Source organism: Microcebus murinus, chromosome 15 (genome assembly GCF_040939455.1).
Source record: "Microcebus murinus isolate Inina chromosome 15, M.murinus_Inina_mat1.0, whole genome shotgun sequence".
Classification (NCBI taxonomy): domain Eukaryota; kingdom Metazoa; phylum Chordata; class Mammalia; order Primates; family Cheirogaleidae; genus Microcebus; species Microcebus murinus.
The window spans coordinates 42,540,644-42,559,043 of NC_134118.1; the positions used below are offsets into that span (position 1 = coordinate 42,540,644).

General features: G+C 38.6%; 1 protein-coding gene across 2 annotated transcripts in view; it reads right to left on the reverse strand.

Annotated features, from left to right (window-relative positions):
* SMAD1 (SMAD family member 1) overlaps positions 1 to 18,400 on the reverse strand; it is a 70,954-nt gene that overhangs the window by 22,347 nt on the left and 30,207 nt on the right. For both annotated transcript variants that reach the window (XM_012783790.3, XM_012783791.3), the window contains exon 2: positions 15,051 to 15,631. In XM_012783790.3, coding sequence (XP_012639244.1) covers positions 15,051 to 15,450 — 400 coding nt within the window. In that variant the 5' untranslated portion in view covers positions 15,451 to 15,631. The remainder of the gene's footprint in view (positions 1 to 15,050; positions 15,632 to 18,400) is intronic.

Genomic DNA, 18,400 nt, shown 5'->3' on the forward strand with positions numbered 1-18,400 from the left:
CCCAGATTTTACAAAGCGTGGCAGTAGAATAAAAAACTGGAGTTTCTTTTCATACAAACTTATTTGGATTTTTTTTATATTTCAAATTATTGATACATTCAAAGAGTAATTTTAATCTCTATAATTTTTGCTAACCATGTCGAGTCACACTCAACATCTGAGTGCAAAGGGTTAAATTACCTGGTCTTTGGTCTGTTTGGTTTTTTTTTAACTACAATTTGGATTTGTTGATTTGATCTGTTTTTCTACTCTCTACCTGAGTTTTTGCTTTCATTACCTAATTCCTTGTACTTTCTTTGGTTTACTTTAATGTCCTTGCCCAGCTTTTTTATTGGTAATTTAAACATTTTTGGTTTTGCTTTTTTACTGATGGAAGTGCCCAAGGCTACGAGTACTCAGCTTGGCATATGGTGCTGGGGTAGGTGGTGGTGCCCTAGTTTAGATGAGTAGGTTGCCTGTTCGCTTGGTGTCACAATTCTAACAGTTATTGCTTTTCCAGAAAATTATAGTAAAAAAATGACTGGTAACAACAAGGAGGGAGACATAAGATATAAGGCTGAACTCTAGAAACCAAGGTCATTTGTGCAGAAGCAAGGAAACACTCATCAAATTGAGTTTTAGATGATGACCATATTTCACAAAATTCACTTCAACACCATCACCACCACAAATTTTAACGATGATCCCAAACCATGATGAGCATATTACAACACTTTGTAGCTAAGAGTGCTTACAAAGGAAACTTACCTAAGGTCACACAGAAGGTAAAGTGTCAAGAGTCAGCATTCAAACAAAGGCAATAAGCACTATCAACCATGAAGTTCTACTGCCTCATAACTCTAAGTCTCCCAGAATGTTAAGTTATATTCTATATAGTCTGTTTAAGGCATAGATGAGTAGAATAAATCCTGGCGTGTTTTGGGACAAACTAAAGTCATTCAATTTAAAGGAGAAAACTCCAATATAATTGATTAGTTCAGTTATGAGAAGTACCTAGCTCCCTGATCATGCATAATAAATAAATCATTATCAAAATCAAATTTGTGTAGTTTGAAGTCTTTGTAAGTAAGGTGTTTGTATATTCTGACTTCCCTGGGACAGTCCCAATTTGTACCTGTTGTCTGATATAATTAGTAATAGGTGATCTTTGTCAAGCTCAAAAGTTTCCTAGCTTGGACAATAAATTATATGGTCATACTAACTATAAGCAATGACTAATTAAATTCAGGAAAGTATAGACACAGGTCTGGAACAGCTGCCAGCTGTAGAAAGAAGTATTAATGTAGAAGAGGAGAAATGTGTGGAAGCTAGTTGGGCTGGGTTAAGCCTACACACACGTGTTGCTCTAAAATAACAAGGCCTGGGCCCCTCTTACCTGCGTGGGATCCTAAAGTGTAATGCTGGGACTCTCTGCCTGATGTTTTACCTCCCCACGTTGTGCTTGTTCCTTTTATTTCAACTCTATTTCAGTAAAGAATAACAAAGATCTGTTTTCTACTGGGGGAAAAAGGAAAGAAGAAACATTCAGACTAATTACCTGTGTGTGCAATTCTCATTTCTTGGGCGATAGATGAACCAGCAGCCTAAAGAATTAGGATTTGCAAACTCTAGGGCTGGCTCAGGTCAGAAACAGGAAGGGAGAGAGGGTGAACAATGTTTTCCTCTCACTATTTCTATGTTTCAGGATATTTCTATTTTATGGAAAACAGAGCTATGAGAGCACTGACGTGTCCAGGGAACCACTTTCTTAGTGAACGAAGGCCGCTCCCACTGGAATTTTCAAAGGATGACTAAAGTGTGGGGCTTCCCTCTCAGGGCTGCTCCTAATGGCTCATTTGAATTACAGGAATCTCCTTTGAAAGAGGAGCCCGTTGTTAAAACAACCTTCTTTATACACATGAATTTCTTTCCGATTGGAGTCATTTAAAAAATTAGGCTGTGTGCGTCATTCCTATGTTCTAGGCGCTCTACCTCTGGCAAAAACCCAAACCTGGTTTTGCACCCAACCCCCTCAAGAATATTCTGAAAAAAAGGCTTCTAGGTGATTTCAGAAATCCCCTTCCTACACACTCAGAAAATTTCTAATTGCTGTATGTCTGTAAAGAAAAAAGCTATCTTCCCTTCTTTTCCTGACCGCTCAGTTAGAAAAATACTTCAGATATCTGCTTTTTCTCAGTGATATAACCTTGCTGATTTCAAATTGTACACCTCTTTTGGTTAAAAAGTAAAATCCCTTGTCCAGCCAAGAGAGAAACCAAGCTTCTGAATGTTTCAGGAAGCAGGAGTTTCGGGAGATATTTGTGATTCTGCTATTGGACTCAGCTTTTATATGTTGCCAAGGCACAAGGAAAAGAATGAAGAATGAAGAACAGCTGAATTGTAAAGAGGGCTGAGGTCTGGAAAGCATTCCTGTACACTCCGGCGAAGCACTGCCTGAAGTTCCATCACCACGTTGTCAATGATAAAGTAGCAAGTAATGTGACTAAGTCTGACACATCCCCACTTGGGCTGTGACCCATCCACCAATAGTTCGTGAAAAAGCAGTTTTCCTTTTTAAAAAAAAAAAAAACACACATAAGAGAGTTCTGGTATGTTTGTCCATATGGACACAATGGCAAACAAGCTACCTGCAACCTGGCAGTAGAGAAATGCTTTCTGATTCTGAAAGACTGGAGAAGGCATTTAGGTAGTCAGGACACCTGAATTTTAGTCCTGGCTACGATAACTCCCTTTGTGCTTTGAGCCAATCACTTAACGTCTCAGGGTATCAATTTCCTTGCAGAAAAGCGGTCTTCCTGCTCTAAATTCTGCAAGTCTTCTGACTGATGAGAACGATGCTTTATGTGCACACCTGGAGCTTCACAGTGTCCAAGGCCCAATCCTAGACGGCATCTAAGTTGAGTCTCGGAACATTTCAGTGAGAACAATTAAGAGCAGAAAGGCTAGTCAAAGAATGACCCAAAAGCAAGTCCGCTGCAGCAACACTGAAAAGGGGAGGGCAAGCTGCCAGAGCAGCTGTGCCCGATATAATATCTGTGCTACACAGATGTCCCCAGATAGCATGTTCATTGACCTTCTAAATAGAAACTTTTCAAGAAGGAAGTGATGGAAAGGGTAAGGCCACTTAAAATTAATAGTATATCCATTTACTATATAAGATTCCTTATCTCAGAGCATGTCAGGGAAACTTTACACTGGAGAAATGATTCTTAGAACCTCAACCAAAGTTAAATTTTATGAAAAATATATAATAGCCCAAATCCCTGAGTGGTGGCACTTTATCTTTTTGGTTGCTTATTGGTGATGAGGTGATGGTGGGGAGGGTTTTGATATATTAGATAAGGTTCTCTGAGCACTAGATATACCTCCACTGAGGGGGGCACTGCAGATATAGGAGTCAACAGGACAGACTGTCCCTGCCGGTATAGAGTTTCTATCGCTGAATTCTCACATGGCTGTTTCTGTTTTACAGATGAAGAAGCAGGCGCAGCCTAGCTAAGGAACACACAGCTGCAAGGCCGCACAGCTGCTAAGGTGAGGGCCAGGATTTGAATCAAGGTCTGCTCATAACCATTGGTACTATAAAACTGGAAAGAGATTGTGGAAGTTATTTTTAAAATTCTCTTTCCATTCTTCTGTTTAGTTTTTTTTTCTTTGGGGGGGGGCATCTTTTTAAAAGATAAGATAGTTTTGCCTAAAGGTAGCAACACTAGTATTTATAGGAATATTACTCTTAAGCAGAGATATGTATACACAAATATATTAATGGAAAATATGTGAACACAATTCAAATATGAGTAAAGAATTGTATTCAATAACAGTATTCTTGAGCTTAAAAAAAAAAAGCACTAGATTTACTTAAAAATAGCCTAAACCTAGGTCACCTTCTGAGACCCCAACTTCCTAGATAATGCCAGGTTAGTGATTCTCTTTTTGTATACCACAGATGATTTCCTTGAAATATATCTTATCTGAGAGACCATGCGCTCCCAGTACATCTGCTGTGATTCCATGACCTAGTTCAGATTCCTGGTCCAACCTGTCTTTGGGGGTAACTGTCCTCTCACCGTACTCTGTACCCAGCTATCCTAAGCCTTTTGCAGTTTTTATCTGCTAGTTTGATACTACTGTACCTCTGCTCACTAGGCCATATTTCCAAGCCTCAGTTCTAATGGCATCTCTGTGGTGCCTTTCCTGGTCTTTCTACCCACCCCAATAAGAAATGAATTCCTCTGTGCCCCATGGTGGCCTTAACACTTTCACCAAGCATCTGCAACACTGTATTGCTAATCTGACTTCACCTCACCTAACCCCTAATGCCCTGGAGGGTAGAACTGGTTTTCTTTCTTTTGTATCATCCAATGTCTGACAGGTCCTTAATAAATCGTTTTTCAATTAATGTATGTTTGTGAATTATATTACTATTTCTGACTTATTTGTTTTAAGTGGATTAATACAGACCAGTCTTTCTCAAAGTTTAATCCTCAGACTCTGGCATCTGAATCAGCAAGATACTTGTTTTAAAAGGCAGATTCTTACACCTCATCCCAGACATAATAAATCAGAACCCGCAGGAAGTCTGGGTGAACACAGCCTGGGCGAAGGAAGACGAGGGGTTGCTACATGCACTGGCAACAGAGCTGGGTTCCTTGCCCTACCCTAAGTCGCTAAGTAGCTGTGGAACCTGAACTTCAATTTTCTTTTCGTAAGTCAAATTTCTAGAGATCATCCCTTTCACATCTAAAAAACACTATAGGGTGTTGGTCCTGATTCTTAGGTAGTATCATATTTAACTTAGAATGTCATGGAAAAGGCTGGCATGGCCTTATACTAAGCGGACACAAAAAGTTAGAGTCCAGTGTTTTTGGTCAAGCAGCATGGGTGGCATGGAAAAGGGACTGGCTTTGGATCAAGAAAGCCCAGAGGTCCTAGCTGTATGAACTTTAGGCAGCATAAGTTCTTGCCTCAGTTTCCATGGAGGGACAACAAAAGCTGCCCCAACAGCAGTGTGAGGGTCAAGGGCGGTGGCCCACGACCTTTATAAGACCTAGCTCCCTGTCTCTTCTCTTCCTACTCTTACCCCAGTTTCCTTTTCTTGGCCAAATATTTATTTGCTTAGCTTCCACAGAAGGAAGGTACTATGTTATTAGAGACTTCAAAAGTTGTGAGAGGTCGGAAAAAACTTCAGAGTATAAGCTAAAAACATCAGGAGGAAAAAATCCTTTGTAAGCCACACATGAAATATAACAATAGTCAGAGGCAGATTTTAGTTTTTGAGTTTCAAAACTGGAAATTCTGCTCCATTATTTACTGGCCAATTAACTGGGTAATTTACTATTTAAACCTCACTTTTATTAGTAAAATGGGAATAACAGTACTTCTCTTGGTTTTTAAATATTTACATAGTGCTTATATATGTATATGCCAAGTGCTACATACCAAGCTGTACTAAATATTAACTCATTTATTTAATCCTCTTAACACTCTGATCCTAGGCATTCAGTACCTCCATTATGTGAAAGTGGAAACCGAGATACAGAGATTAAGCAATGTGCCTACAAATATATAATCAATAATTAACCAGTGGAGACAGATTCTAACCTAAGCAACCTGGCACTGTAATCTAAATTCTGTGCTAATCTAACCACTGTGCTAGTGTCTCTCACAGTGTTGAACAGCTAGTTTAACAAAGTTCCTGAGCTAAGGAAGCATCCAGTAAGCATTCAGTGACGGACAGTCACATTACACAGAAAGCAGCTAGCCTTGTGTGTCTAATCATCTATTACTGTGGTCCCCAAACACCAGGGCAGAGGACCAGTACCAATCTGTGGCCTGTTAGGAACTGGGCCGCACAGTGGGAGGTGAGTGGTAGATGAGCAAGTGAAGCTTCATCTGTATTTACAGTCGCTCCTCATGGCTTGCATCACTGCCTGAGCTCTGACTCCTGTCAGATCAGCGGTGGCATCAGATTCTCATAGGAGTGCAAACCCTACTGAAAACTGCACATGTGAAGGATCTAGGTTATGTGCTCCTTATGAGAATCTAATACTGGATGATCTGAGGTGGAGCTGAGGCGGTGATGCTAGTGCTGGGGAGCGGCTACAAATGCAGATTATCATTAGCAGAGACATTTGACTGAACAGTAACTGTAATGCATTTGAATCATCCCAAAACCACCTCCCCACCCCCCTGGTCCGTAGAAAAATTGTCTTCCATGAAACTGGTCCCTGGTGCCAAAATGTTTTAAAAGGCAGACTGCTGGCTTTTACACTACTGGTATGTATTATAAAAGACTAACCCAGGTGTTACACCAGGCAGCTCTGTAAATGTGCCTGAATTAATTATATCCAGCTCATTCTAAGTTCAAATTTGATTCCATTAAATATATTCCGAGATGCTTATTATCTCATAATGACAATTACTGAGCAATGGGAAATAAACACAAGTAAAGCCTCCATAAACACATGAGGCACAGGTGTAGACTCTCTACCCCAAACTCATACAGCTGGTATATTTCAGATCACATGCTCTACTACTGAAAACTCTGGATTTCCCTCCCCTATGTTAAAGAGAGAAAATTGGTTAAAAGGGGGAAACCACTTCTTTTGGGAAGCAGTACACTACAGTGGTTAGCAGCATGGATTTGGGAGTTAGACTTTAATTTGCACCCTAGATCCCGAGTTGCAAGTTGTGTGACCAACTCTCTGCATCTCAGTAGCCCTGCCGGTACCTACTATAGCTGTAGTCAAGATTAAATGAGAATACATGTGAAGTGATAAACACAATACCTAGCACATAGTAAGCACGGAAAGTAGCTATTTTAACTTTTATTGTTACTGTTTTTATTGTAAGGGTTATCATTAGTTTTCTGAATATTTGTTGAGTGAAAACTTGCTTACATTACATATTTTGTTATCATTCTAAAAAAGATGTACACAGAAGTTATGATCCTTATATCATTGTTTCAATTACATTAAGTTTCAAGAATGCATTAGTGCATAAAGGCTTTTCTTATGTACTATTTAATTTAATCTGCACCACAACCCTGGAAAGCAAACACTCCCCTATTTCATGGGTTAACAAACACAAGCGCAAAAAGGATACATGACTGACCCAAGATCAAAGTTATCAAGTGCCAAAATTTCATCCAAGCCTTCTAACTCTAGATTCCCCTTCACTATATTTTAACTACTAAAGGGATGTATCTCCTTTAAATGGCCTTATTTGTCTTGAATTTCCTAAAGACCTCCACATTTACCAGTTGGAAATCAGCATTCTACTCTGAGAAAGAGCCTTTCCTTTCTTCCCTACTTATGACCAGCATGGATTCTTGTTTTTCCTCCAATGGTTTATAATTCATTTCTGTCCTTAATTATTTTGTTGATCAAATTGTCTCAGATTTGGCCAGAAGCAGCCCCTTCAAGCTGGCCCCTGGGTCCTTGTGACGTGCTCCCATCAGTTTTCTCTTACATGCTTAATAACTCATTTTAAAATTAGCTCTTCCTTTTCCTGTTTAAAAGCTGTAGGTAGTATGTTTCAAAACCATTTATCCACAACTGTCTCCTAATCTGATCATACATAAATATCTGTCGAGTACATGACCATACCATGGGTAAACTTTTTGGATGCTCAAAGATAGATATTGTCACAAAAAAATACTGCCGAACCTATTACAAAGCTAGCTAGCTAGATGTAACTGATAAAGAAACTATAGAGAAACACAGGAAAAAACATACAAGGCAATATCATTCTATTATCACATATATGCTTACTTTTAGTTTACAATAAGCTGCCCAAATACCCCATATAAAATCACTCTTCTTTTGCCGTCTTCTGACTGAAGATCCCAGACAGGCAAGCAGGCAGGTAGTCTAGTGAGGGTGACGTGTGACCACATAAGCCAGACGAAGCCAGGCCACATCTCAGATAAGAAATGGCTTCTTTTGTGTGGAAGAGTAAAGAACTGAGAATAGCAACATCTCTTGGAGAGCAGTTTTAGAACTGAGGTAGTGATACAGACTATAAACCTGATCTTCCATTTGTAATGTCTGCTAAGAAACCAGAGCATGAAAACTACAATGTAAAGAACAAGAATTACAGTGTAAATACGGGGGAAAATTTTGCCAAACTCTCCTTTGTTGATCTACATCTTTATCTTTAAACCACAGAATGTGTTTCCAGACTCTGGATCTTTCATCAAGGAAATTACGGCTACTTCTAGTTACATAACCCCTGTGGCTCATAACAGTTTTATGAAGAGCAGACCTCAATAGAGTGTTACGGTCAGGCTTGAGTGCTAGAGAAATCCTCTTGAGGGCAATGATAATTAGGAAATTGGGATGGGGAAGCAGCAAACTAAGTGGTTATCTTCCCATCTCCCATGCATGGGGAAACGTTGCCCAGACGATGGACACCAGGCCCAGGCTAAACCCAGGGGAAACAGAAGTCTGCATGCAGCCTTGCAAACTAGTCCTAACCTGAGTACTGGACAACTACACTAATCCTCAGCCAAACTGGCAAATTAACAGAATGTGGGGTTTTTATCTCTACTATTCTGCAAGCCCTCAGATTTTTACCATAGTGCTCATGGTATCCACCCTACAGCTCTGCTCTTCAAAATAAGTAGCCCCTTGCTGCTTCCCTATCTCCTCCCTAAACAAATCTCATTTTTCCAAATATCAGGGTAGAAGTTGGATGATTTGGCTAATTCATGATTATTGGTCACAATGTCTTTCAAGAGAAGATTTGCATTTTGAAGTGGAAAATGGCAAGGGGACAGGACATACATGGGGCAAAGAAATCTCCAGTCTTTTCTCTGTCTTGATATACAGTACCAAGGAGGCTGAAAGTAAAACCAAGATAATCAACCTAATATCATTACGTAAGCCAACAATCCCTTCTATCTCTCTCCCTTTTGCAAGTGTCTGTCAAGGCCATAGGGCACTCCCAACATGGGGCAAATGTCACCTGCGATTTTCCCCCACTTCCAACCACACCTAAAACCCCCTTAAACCTACAAGAAATCATTGTCTGAGGATGATCCAAATGTGGAAATAAGCCAAAAGGCATAATTTACAAGGTCTCAATTATTGTTTTGCCCAAAGCTAGACTTGGAAATATTAGGCTGGCTTTTCCTTTTAAAGTATTATTTTTACACACTATTTATTATGACAAATGTTTTTCTATGATTTGCAAAATTGCTGTTTTTTCCTCAGCCATTTTTGTTGTTGTTGAGTTTTGTTTTTAACAGCTGCAAGCTGGCTGGTGTTCTGTCTACCCTAAGAACTAGCACTGAAGGATGGAAGACAGCTGCATTTTAAATGAATCGGGAAGATCTGAAAATGTCTTCTCTTGCTCACCTAATATACTGCAGAAATGCTTGGTTTGTACCTTGCAAAATAACTTTTAAAGTTTTCTTCCTTCACCTCATTGTATACATCTCTTCCCCACACCAAAAGAATTGGAGAAACATCCAGACTAGGATTACAAACATAATAATTATACATAGGAGCATATTTCTATCATAGTAACTCCTATGAAATACGTATGTGCTACTTTACTTTTAATTTTGTTTTCCCTGATCTACTTTATTAGTAATACTTTTCTTATTGTATCTCTACCAATAAACTGATTTAACTCCTTGGTACAATGAGATATACATCAGCACCACTGCATAGGCTATAACACAATGTGTTAGAATTTAGTGAGCTTTTTATGTGGCTCCCCTCAGGTTTATAAGAGTTAGCTGCATCCTCTATTCACGCCTCTATTATTCAATTTTGCACACCATGCTGTAATTACATGCCAGTCTTCTGAGGTAGGCACAGTTCCTCAGGAATCGTGTGTATGCTGCTATAAATGTCTGAATGAAGAGAAATTTAGATGTACATGAACAAAGGGCATAATGCCCTAATTTTTATAGTTTATATTGCTGCTAATTAATCCCAAGTCTTCAAAATACTTGTAATGATTACATTTTGGTATCTGACTTACATCTTCGATGATCAGATTCCCAGAGATCATCACTCAAACTTGAAGGAAAAGTTAATACTTTCCCCCCACCCTCCAAATGTATATACTAATGCAAGACTTTTTAAAAAATTCAATTAACCTGAAGATTTTATTATCACTGGCTCATATAAAAGTACATTCACAATATTCGGTGAAGCAACACTCTAAAAAAAAAACTTTCATTTTTGTTTTCCAAAAAATATTAATTTTATTAAATCCTGACTCTTACGTTTGTTTTTTTTTTAATATTTTGTGTGACAATGAGAAGTACGTACAGGACACCTGCACAGAACACCTTCGCTGCATGCCAACGGACAATGGCTGTCTTAAGGAATGTGGGCTGAGCTAGCTGCTTTTTCATGGAAGAGCATTTGTTAAATTGAGATAACCAGATTCACATGCAATTGTAACAGAGCAATCCCGCTGACCTTCACGTCACAATCAGAATACTGACACTGATACAGTTGAGATACAGAAAGTTTCCATCACCCCGAGGGTCCCTCCCTTTCCCTCCCTTTGCCCTTTCATAACCACACCCACTCCTGCCCCTGCCCCTCCTCCTTTACCCCTGGTAACAACTACTCTGTTTCTAAAATTTTAAGACTTTCTCTTCAAGGTAAAATTTACCAAGCCATGAATTACATAGTGACCGAGGCAGCTCAAGAGTCAAATCACACACTTAGTCAACAGGTGAAGAGGATTCTAGGTGTATTTTAATTTTAAACAGCTGGCAGCCATTATGCTGAAAATAAAAGCACCTGGAAGCCAACTCCAACCTGTTAAAGATCAAAATTGAAATCTCAGAATTTCAAGCTCTGGTTTAATATGGCCTTTCAAAGTTGATTAAGTTAAAAGGGCAGAAGATAACTTTCAAGAACCATGTGAAAAACATAAAAAATATAAAGCCAAATGGCAGGAAATCTCCATTAAGTCATTTTAATAGCAGCCGATAGGAAGTGAATGGTCTTCTCCATATCACAGTTAGATGACTTCCTTAACCACTGTCAGCATTTACTTTAGTAAAGAAAATGAAACCCACATTTAATCCAACCACTAATAAGTGGCCTTGATTCTGAAGGCTGGTAAAAGTCCAAGTAAACAGTCCACCTGTTACATCAGCAGCAAGGTCGTAGTCTTCAGAAGCTCCATAGACTTTCTTTTTCCTGTAAGTGTTCACACATTTGCAGAAAAAGAAATTCCTAACATTTTCTACTTTCCCAAAAATGTACTTTTCAGTAATGGTCAAAGTAGTACCTTTCAACAAAAGGAAGGTTCTTCACTTTACATACTTTTTGCCATTGTTAACTATACTGAATACAAGTTGCAACAAAATGTTTCTGTAAGTTTCAGTTTTTTCACACTACTATTTTTATACTATTTTATTTATAAGAAAATAAATGTCACAGGTTAAGGAAAAACTGCTATTACTTGAGTCCATAAAATTATTTTTGGTCAAAGGATGGAGATACAAGATCCCCAAAAGAACAGTTACAAAACTTGCAATGAGCCAAACTGCAAAACACAGCTTTCTCCCCTACTTCTCCACCCACTTCAAGATGCCCTATCACATCGTTTTATAGTGTTAATCTTAATGACTATAAGAAGGAAAATTCTGAAAAGAGTAAGCCAATTTTAAATCCACACAATTATAATTATTTGTCAATTAAAATAATAATCATTTGCATTTCTAACAATTTCCGAGGTGATGCTGATGCTACTAGTCTATAGACCACACTTTGAAAACCGGTACTCTGTACCTTGTATACATGCTCAATTTTTGGTGAGTTTTTTTCCAGAGTTGCTGGGACCTCAGCAGAAAACACTAGGTTTGGGAGACTTAACTATATGTTATGCTTCAGGTGCTAAATTGTTCTTTGAAATACTGCATCTGAGGTAAAATAATGACATAGTTCAGAATAATTCAGTGTTGTACTGTGTATGTATGTGTAGCTTGGAATTCCAGACCCCTCCCCCCTTACTGTCTCACAGAAACAATACCCAGGTGTGCTCTACAGGGCTTTACAGAGGGAATATGCCTATTCTGGGAGCTGTGAGGGGCTGAGGACCCCTTGCACTTTGACTAGGGCTTTTCCCCACAAGGTACAGGAACTACTTCATTGCAGTCTCTGGAAAAAAGCCCATTTTGTTCCAATTCTCACACCAGTCACTTCACAATACGAAAAATATACGTAAAATCCTGATAGGTTCAAATTAAATAGTTCTCAGCCTCAGAAGCTTCTAGAGCTGTTCCACGACTCACAAGATTCTTGGGTAAAGAGGAGGCTGAAATGACATTTGTGGAGTCTCAAAATGCCTATATTAGCCAATTTTCCACCTCCTTCCTCTCAAACCTTTTAGTAGAGCATATGTAAGTTATTCAGAGTAACAAAATCATCTTGTGTTGGTTTTAACTTTCCTCCTTGTGTCAGAGGTGTTAATAATAAGCCATGAAATGACCAACAAAGGGAAGATGATGGTCACATCGTACAGACAAACTGAAAATTCATCTCTTAGAAAAAGGGAAAAACTAAAGGGATAAACTAAAATCAGCATTTTCATTTAACAGTAAAAATTTATTGAACTGTGCTAGCTACTGAGATGGAAATGTTAATAATATACATGATCCCTGCCCTCATGGGGCTTTATGCACTATCTTGCAAAGAAGACCAAGAGAACAAAAATTGTAAGTGTGAAGAGCATTATGAAGAAACCCAAATTGCTATGGGAAAGTGAGACATAACCTCCAGGGAGGAGAGTGAAGGTTGGAAAAGGAGGATCAAGAAAGGCCAATAAAGGGAATGACCTCCCTTAAGCTTAGACCTGAAGGCTAAGTAAGAGTGAGCTAGGCAAAGAGGAAGGAGAAACAAGTTGCAGACAGAGGAAAAGCACAGTGTTTCCATAGAACTCAAGCACACAAAGCACAAAGCACGCAAGGGCGGGGAAAGGAAGCTGGCAAGGAGGCAAGGACCAGAACGTGCAAGAGCAATGGGAAACAGGAAGGATTCTGTTTGCATCTGAAAAGACCCCTCTCCACAGTGTAGAAGACAGACTGAAGGGGGTGACCAGACAGAAGGCAGGTGCTGCAGTGCAAGATGAAATGCTGGAAGGTGGGAGAGTGAGGGGAGCGTTGATGGAGAGGACATATCAGAATACTGTTCATGTCTAAACACCTCTACTTTCCAGTAGTCTGACATACAGGTCATTTAATTTGTAGGGGCCTCAATGTCATCGCTTGTACAGAATTTAAAAACTTCCCTGGCTTCAAGTTACTATGGGAATCAAAAAATCATGTACCTAAATATCTTGTTTGTACATATGACATAGACACTACTTTTCATTCTCCAAAACTTTTAGCTCCACTTCAATTTCTGGCTAAAAGAGGATCATGTATCTCTGTGTTGAGCTTTTTAAAAAAATTTGCAACACAGCTGGTGTAACAAGCAGTAAAGAGTATGTATGTTAGAACTAACAAGGAAAATTCAGTATGGTTATTGGAAAAAAAGCAATTGCACTCCTAGCCAAGAACAACTGTAACAAAATGTAATTTTTAAAAGACTACAACAAAGACCAGTTACGTAGAAATAAATCTAAGAAAAGATGTGCAAGAACTGTGTGGAGAAAACTTAGAGTAGTAAATAATATCAAGCTCAAGAGCATACTATGTCAATCCTTCCCAAATGAAATCAATGAAATTCCAATAAATTCTCAGAAAGTTTTCACAGAACTTGACCAGGTAATCCTAAAGTATATCATCTAGAAATCAAAAAACATAATGTTCAATGAATATAACAAGCTGTAAAAGGAAACTTCAGTGTCACTGTGTATCATTTAAAAATACACAAAATAATGTTACCTATCATCATGGATTCATACATATGTAATAACAGTATAAAAACATGCGTGGGAATGATAAATATCAAATTCAGGATGGTGGTTACTGAAGGCAACAGGATTAGAGGGACATTAACAGTGGTTTCAGTTTATGTGTAATTTTTTATGTCTTAAAATGAGTAGTAGATACAAAGATGTTCATTATATTATTCCCTAGCCTTTAAACTTTTTTGGTATATCTTAAATATTCCACAAAAATACAGTTTTTTAAAATTTGAAAACCATGTTATGACATGATAGCTCAGTAGTTCCCAAACACCAAGCAACACCTGAAGTACTAGTTAAAAACAGATTACCAGGCTATCCCAGGATTGGGATTTCTGGGAGGGGAGCCATGTGATTCTAATGCACTGTCACTTCGGGAACCTTTGTTAACCAGTAAGCTGTTAATAGCCAATCCATCAACAAAATTGGTCCTAATCTGACAATGAGATAGTTAAATGCTTGAATGTCTAATCACTTTCCCATTGATCCAACTGTCTAGAATGTAGATTCTAACCTGAGGACAAAACCATACAAATTTAAAAATGTATCCTTTACTATGCCCTCCCCCAAAAGGTCAAACATGTAAAAACTAGGAATATCTTATAAAGTAATAGGAGCAAGTGATTCTTGCTCCAAGGCACAGGGAATATGCCACAGCAAAATTCTACTAAAGATGATAAAAAGTGCTGTTCTTAAGTACCAAGTGGTACAAAGTCAATGGCATGGCCCTCAGGATGTACTTCCCTCAAGTATGCAGCCGGCAACACTGTGCTCCTTTCCTGAGTTTCTTCCTTCATAGTGCATTCATAGCTATATTTGTCTAAAGAAATGCATAGAACCAATGTGAAACATGAAAAATAAATTTAGAAAGAAAACGATTTATTAAAAATTAGAGGTATCAGTGCTGCAATGACAATTCTGATAGCCTACTCCTAGGAAATAAGAGCTCCCACGAAATAACTAGAGAGGAATAAACTATTAAAACATATGAAATACTCAAGGGTGCGCTCATATGCTCTCTCTCTCTCTCACACACACACACAATTTCCCCAAATATTTTTAAATTACAAGTAAATACATGGAAAAAGACTGTTCTGATACTCTGAACACCACGAGTCTGCTACTGGGCACCAAAGTACGTCAACATGAAAGGACTGACTTACCAGGGCTTTCTACTCGCTTATAGTGGTAGGGATTGATGCAGACCTCCTTCTGCTTGGAACCAAAAGGAAACTCACAGCATTCCAGTGGTTTCAGTTCATGGTGGCTCTGGAGGTCGGGCCAGCGCCATACACGACAGTAAATGACGTGAGGCAGTCCCTTCCGGTGGGAGACTTGCAGCCTGCCATCTAGAGAGCGGGGAATGGTGACACAGTTGCTGGGTTGCCCCGGGCAGCTCAAGGCCCTTTCTAGTTCCTCCATGGCACCTTTCTTTTTCTTCAGTTTTTTCACCAAAGCATCAACAGCCTTCTCTGCCCACTTTTCTTCTTCATCACCCTGTTTCCACCCAAGAAGTCTCTTCACAGCTGGACTTGTGAAGGAAAACAAACTTGTCACATTCATAATGACTGCACTAGTATGCACTCCTTGGATATGGGGAAATAAAGGAGTCTCCAAATGCAAGAAGACAGCAGAAGAGAATTCAGTTCATTTACACAGGATTCTCTTTAGCCTCTTAGTCTGAGGTTCCGAAAAGTAGAAATTACCATTCCTAGTGTTTTATAAAGTAACCCAAAGCCAGCACCTACAAAGAAAAGAAGGAAAAGATTGTTTAAAATACTACCACACAACCACAATTTATTAAGTAATTACTATGTGCCAAGTACTATTTTTTTTTTTTTTTTTTGAGACAGAGTCTCACTTTTGTTGCCCAGGCTAGAGTGAGTGCCGTGGTGTCAGCCTAGCTCACAGCAACCTCAAACTCCTGGGCTCAAGCAATCCTCCTGCCTCAGCCTCCCAAGTAGCTGGGACTACAGGCATGCACCACCATGCCCGGCTAATTTTTTTTTTTGTATATATATTTTTAGTTGGTCAATTAATTTATTTCTATTTTTAGTAGAGACGGGGGTCTCGCTCAGGATGGTTTCGAACTCCCAACCTCGAGCAATCCGCCCGCCTCGGCCTCCCAGAGTGCTAGGATTACAGGTGTGAGCCACCGCGCCCAGCCTTGCCAAGTACTATTTTAAGTGCTTTTATGCATGATAGTATGCTATGGACTGAATTGTGTCCCCCCCACCCCACCCCAAAGTCATATGCTGAAGCCCTAACTCCTAATGTGACTATATTTGGAGATGGAGCTTCTAAAGAATTAAGGTCAAAAAAAGGTCATAAGCCTGGGGCCCTAATTCAACAGGACTGGTGGTCTTATAAGAGGAAACAGCACTCTTCCCCGCCCTCCCATAACCCCTAATCCCCAACCCCCATCCCATGCACATGCACTGAGGAAAGACCATGTGAAGGCACAATAAGAAGGCAGCCATCTACAAGCTAGGAAGAGAGCCCTCACCAGAAACCAAATTGTCCAGAACCTTGATCTTAGACTTTTCAGCCTCTAGAACTATTAGAAAATCATTTCTGCTGTTTAAGCCACCCAGTCTATAAGATATTTTATTATGGCAGCCAAAGCAGACTAATACACAGCATTCAAACCTTAAGGTTTTCAAATCTTTTGAGCTAGGTAATGCAACCATTGCCATTTTACAGACGAGTAAAGTGAGACACAGTTTAAAAAGTAGTATGTCACTGTTTGCGTAAGCTCTGGTATAAAAGCAACAGACGCTTTAGTGCAAAAAAGTCCAAGTTCTCAACAGATATTGTAATATTTTATTTTAGATTCATTTATAACTTCTAAAATGTTTCAAAACATAGCTCAATCAACAAAAACTAAAAACAGGAAATAATAAAAATATGAGTCTTAACATCTCTGTTTTTAATTTGTTCCACAAGTATTTCTTCTGTTAAAAGAAACGGCAGTTACATTAATATTTCTACCATATAAATTTGATAACATTTTAAGGTATTTATTCAGTAAATAAGCCTGTGTATATGGGCTATAGGGCAAGTAGAGTAGGAAATTTAAGTCTGCTTTTAAAATTTTGCTTTTTATTAACATGGAAAAAATGAAGCACATGAGAACATACTGTACCAAATTCTTTAGTCTAGTTGTCTCATTTAAACCTTCTATCTAATCTTCAACAAATGAAACCACAAAGGGTGAGAAAAGTTAAAGAGGTTAACTGCACAAACTCCAGCTAAGAAGGAACAGCATGTGTCAGAGCAACTTTCTTCCTTCCGATACAACGAAGCAAACTGAACATTCTTCACTATTTTTCCTCTCCAGGCATTTGCTAATGTCCATGCTATAAGCAGCAAGGGGTCTAGTAGCCAAGCAGAAAGTGGCAAGTAAGAGACTAAAAAACTAAGTAGAGCTTCCAGTACTCTCTCAGTGCTGAGGAGACAAAAACAAAAAAGCCTGCTTATGAGGAGAAGCCCTGGCAAAATACTCTAGGCTTTCAGTTGCGTCTCCAGAAGGAATGTACCCAAGAATAAGGGCAAAACTGAAATGGACTAGTCTTCATTGGCACTAAAATCTGGCCAAGAATGACCTTAATTCTAAACTGGACCAAGATGATGGGTATCACTTTAACAGCTTGCCAGAAGAAAAATAAATCTTCTATAGAGGGAGATAACATTATCCTTAGCTGCTACAATTTTTTTTATCCATGTGTAGAAATCAATAAAAAGTTACCAGACATACCAGGAGACAGGACCAAATAACCAAAACAAAACAGATTAGAAACAGACCTAAGAGGTAATCCAGACAGTGGAGTTACTAGATACAGACTTTAAAATGTTAATGATTACTGATTAATATGTCAAGGAAACAGAAAACAAGATTGAGGATTTTAACAGAAAACTGAAATCCTTAAAAAAGAATGAAATAAAAATTCTAGAACTAAAAATATGGTAATAAAGACTTTAAATAGATGAACTGAACAATAGACTAGTTACAGTAAAGGATTAGTGGGCAGAAGATCAATAAAAATGTCCATACCGAAGCAGAGAGAAAGAAAAAAAGGAAAATTAAAAAAAAGAACTGGGAACTGAAAGGTCACAATATACATGGTAAAAAGGTCTACCACCATATCACTGGAGTTCCAAAGGAAGACAGAAAGACTATGACAGAGTAGTATTTTTAGACACCAAGGATTTTCCAAAACAGACAATACATCTAGCCATAGATCATGAAGCTCTACAAATCCCAAGAGGGATAAATACAAAGAAATCCACAAGTTTCGATGTGTTCGCAGTAAGATCACCAAAAACCTAAGATAAAAATCTTTAAAAAGACACATTGCCTTCAAATAAGTACAATAAGGTTGACAGCTGATATTTCAACAGAAACAATGAAAACAAGACAACAATGAAATGACATCTTTAGCATGCCAAATGTAAATAAATAGCTGGTAACTTAGAATTCTACACTTAAAGGAAAAAATCATTCAGAATGATT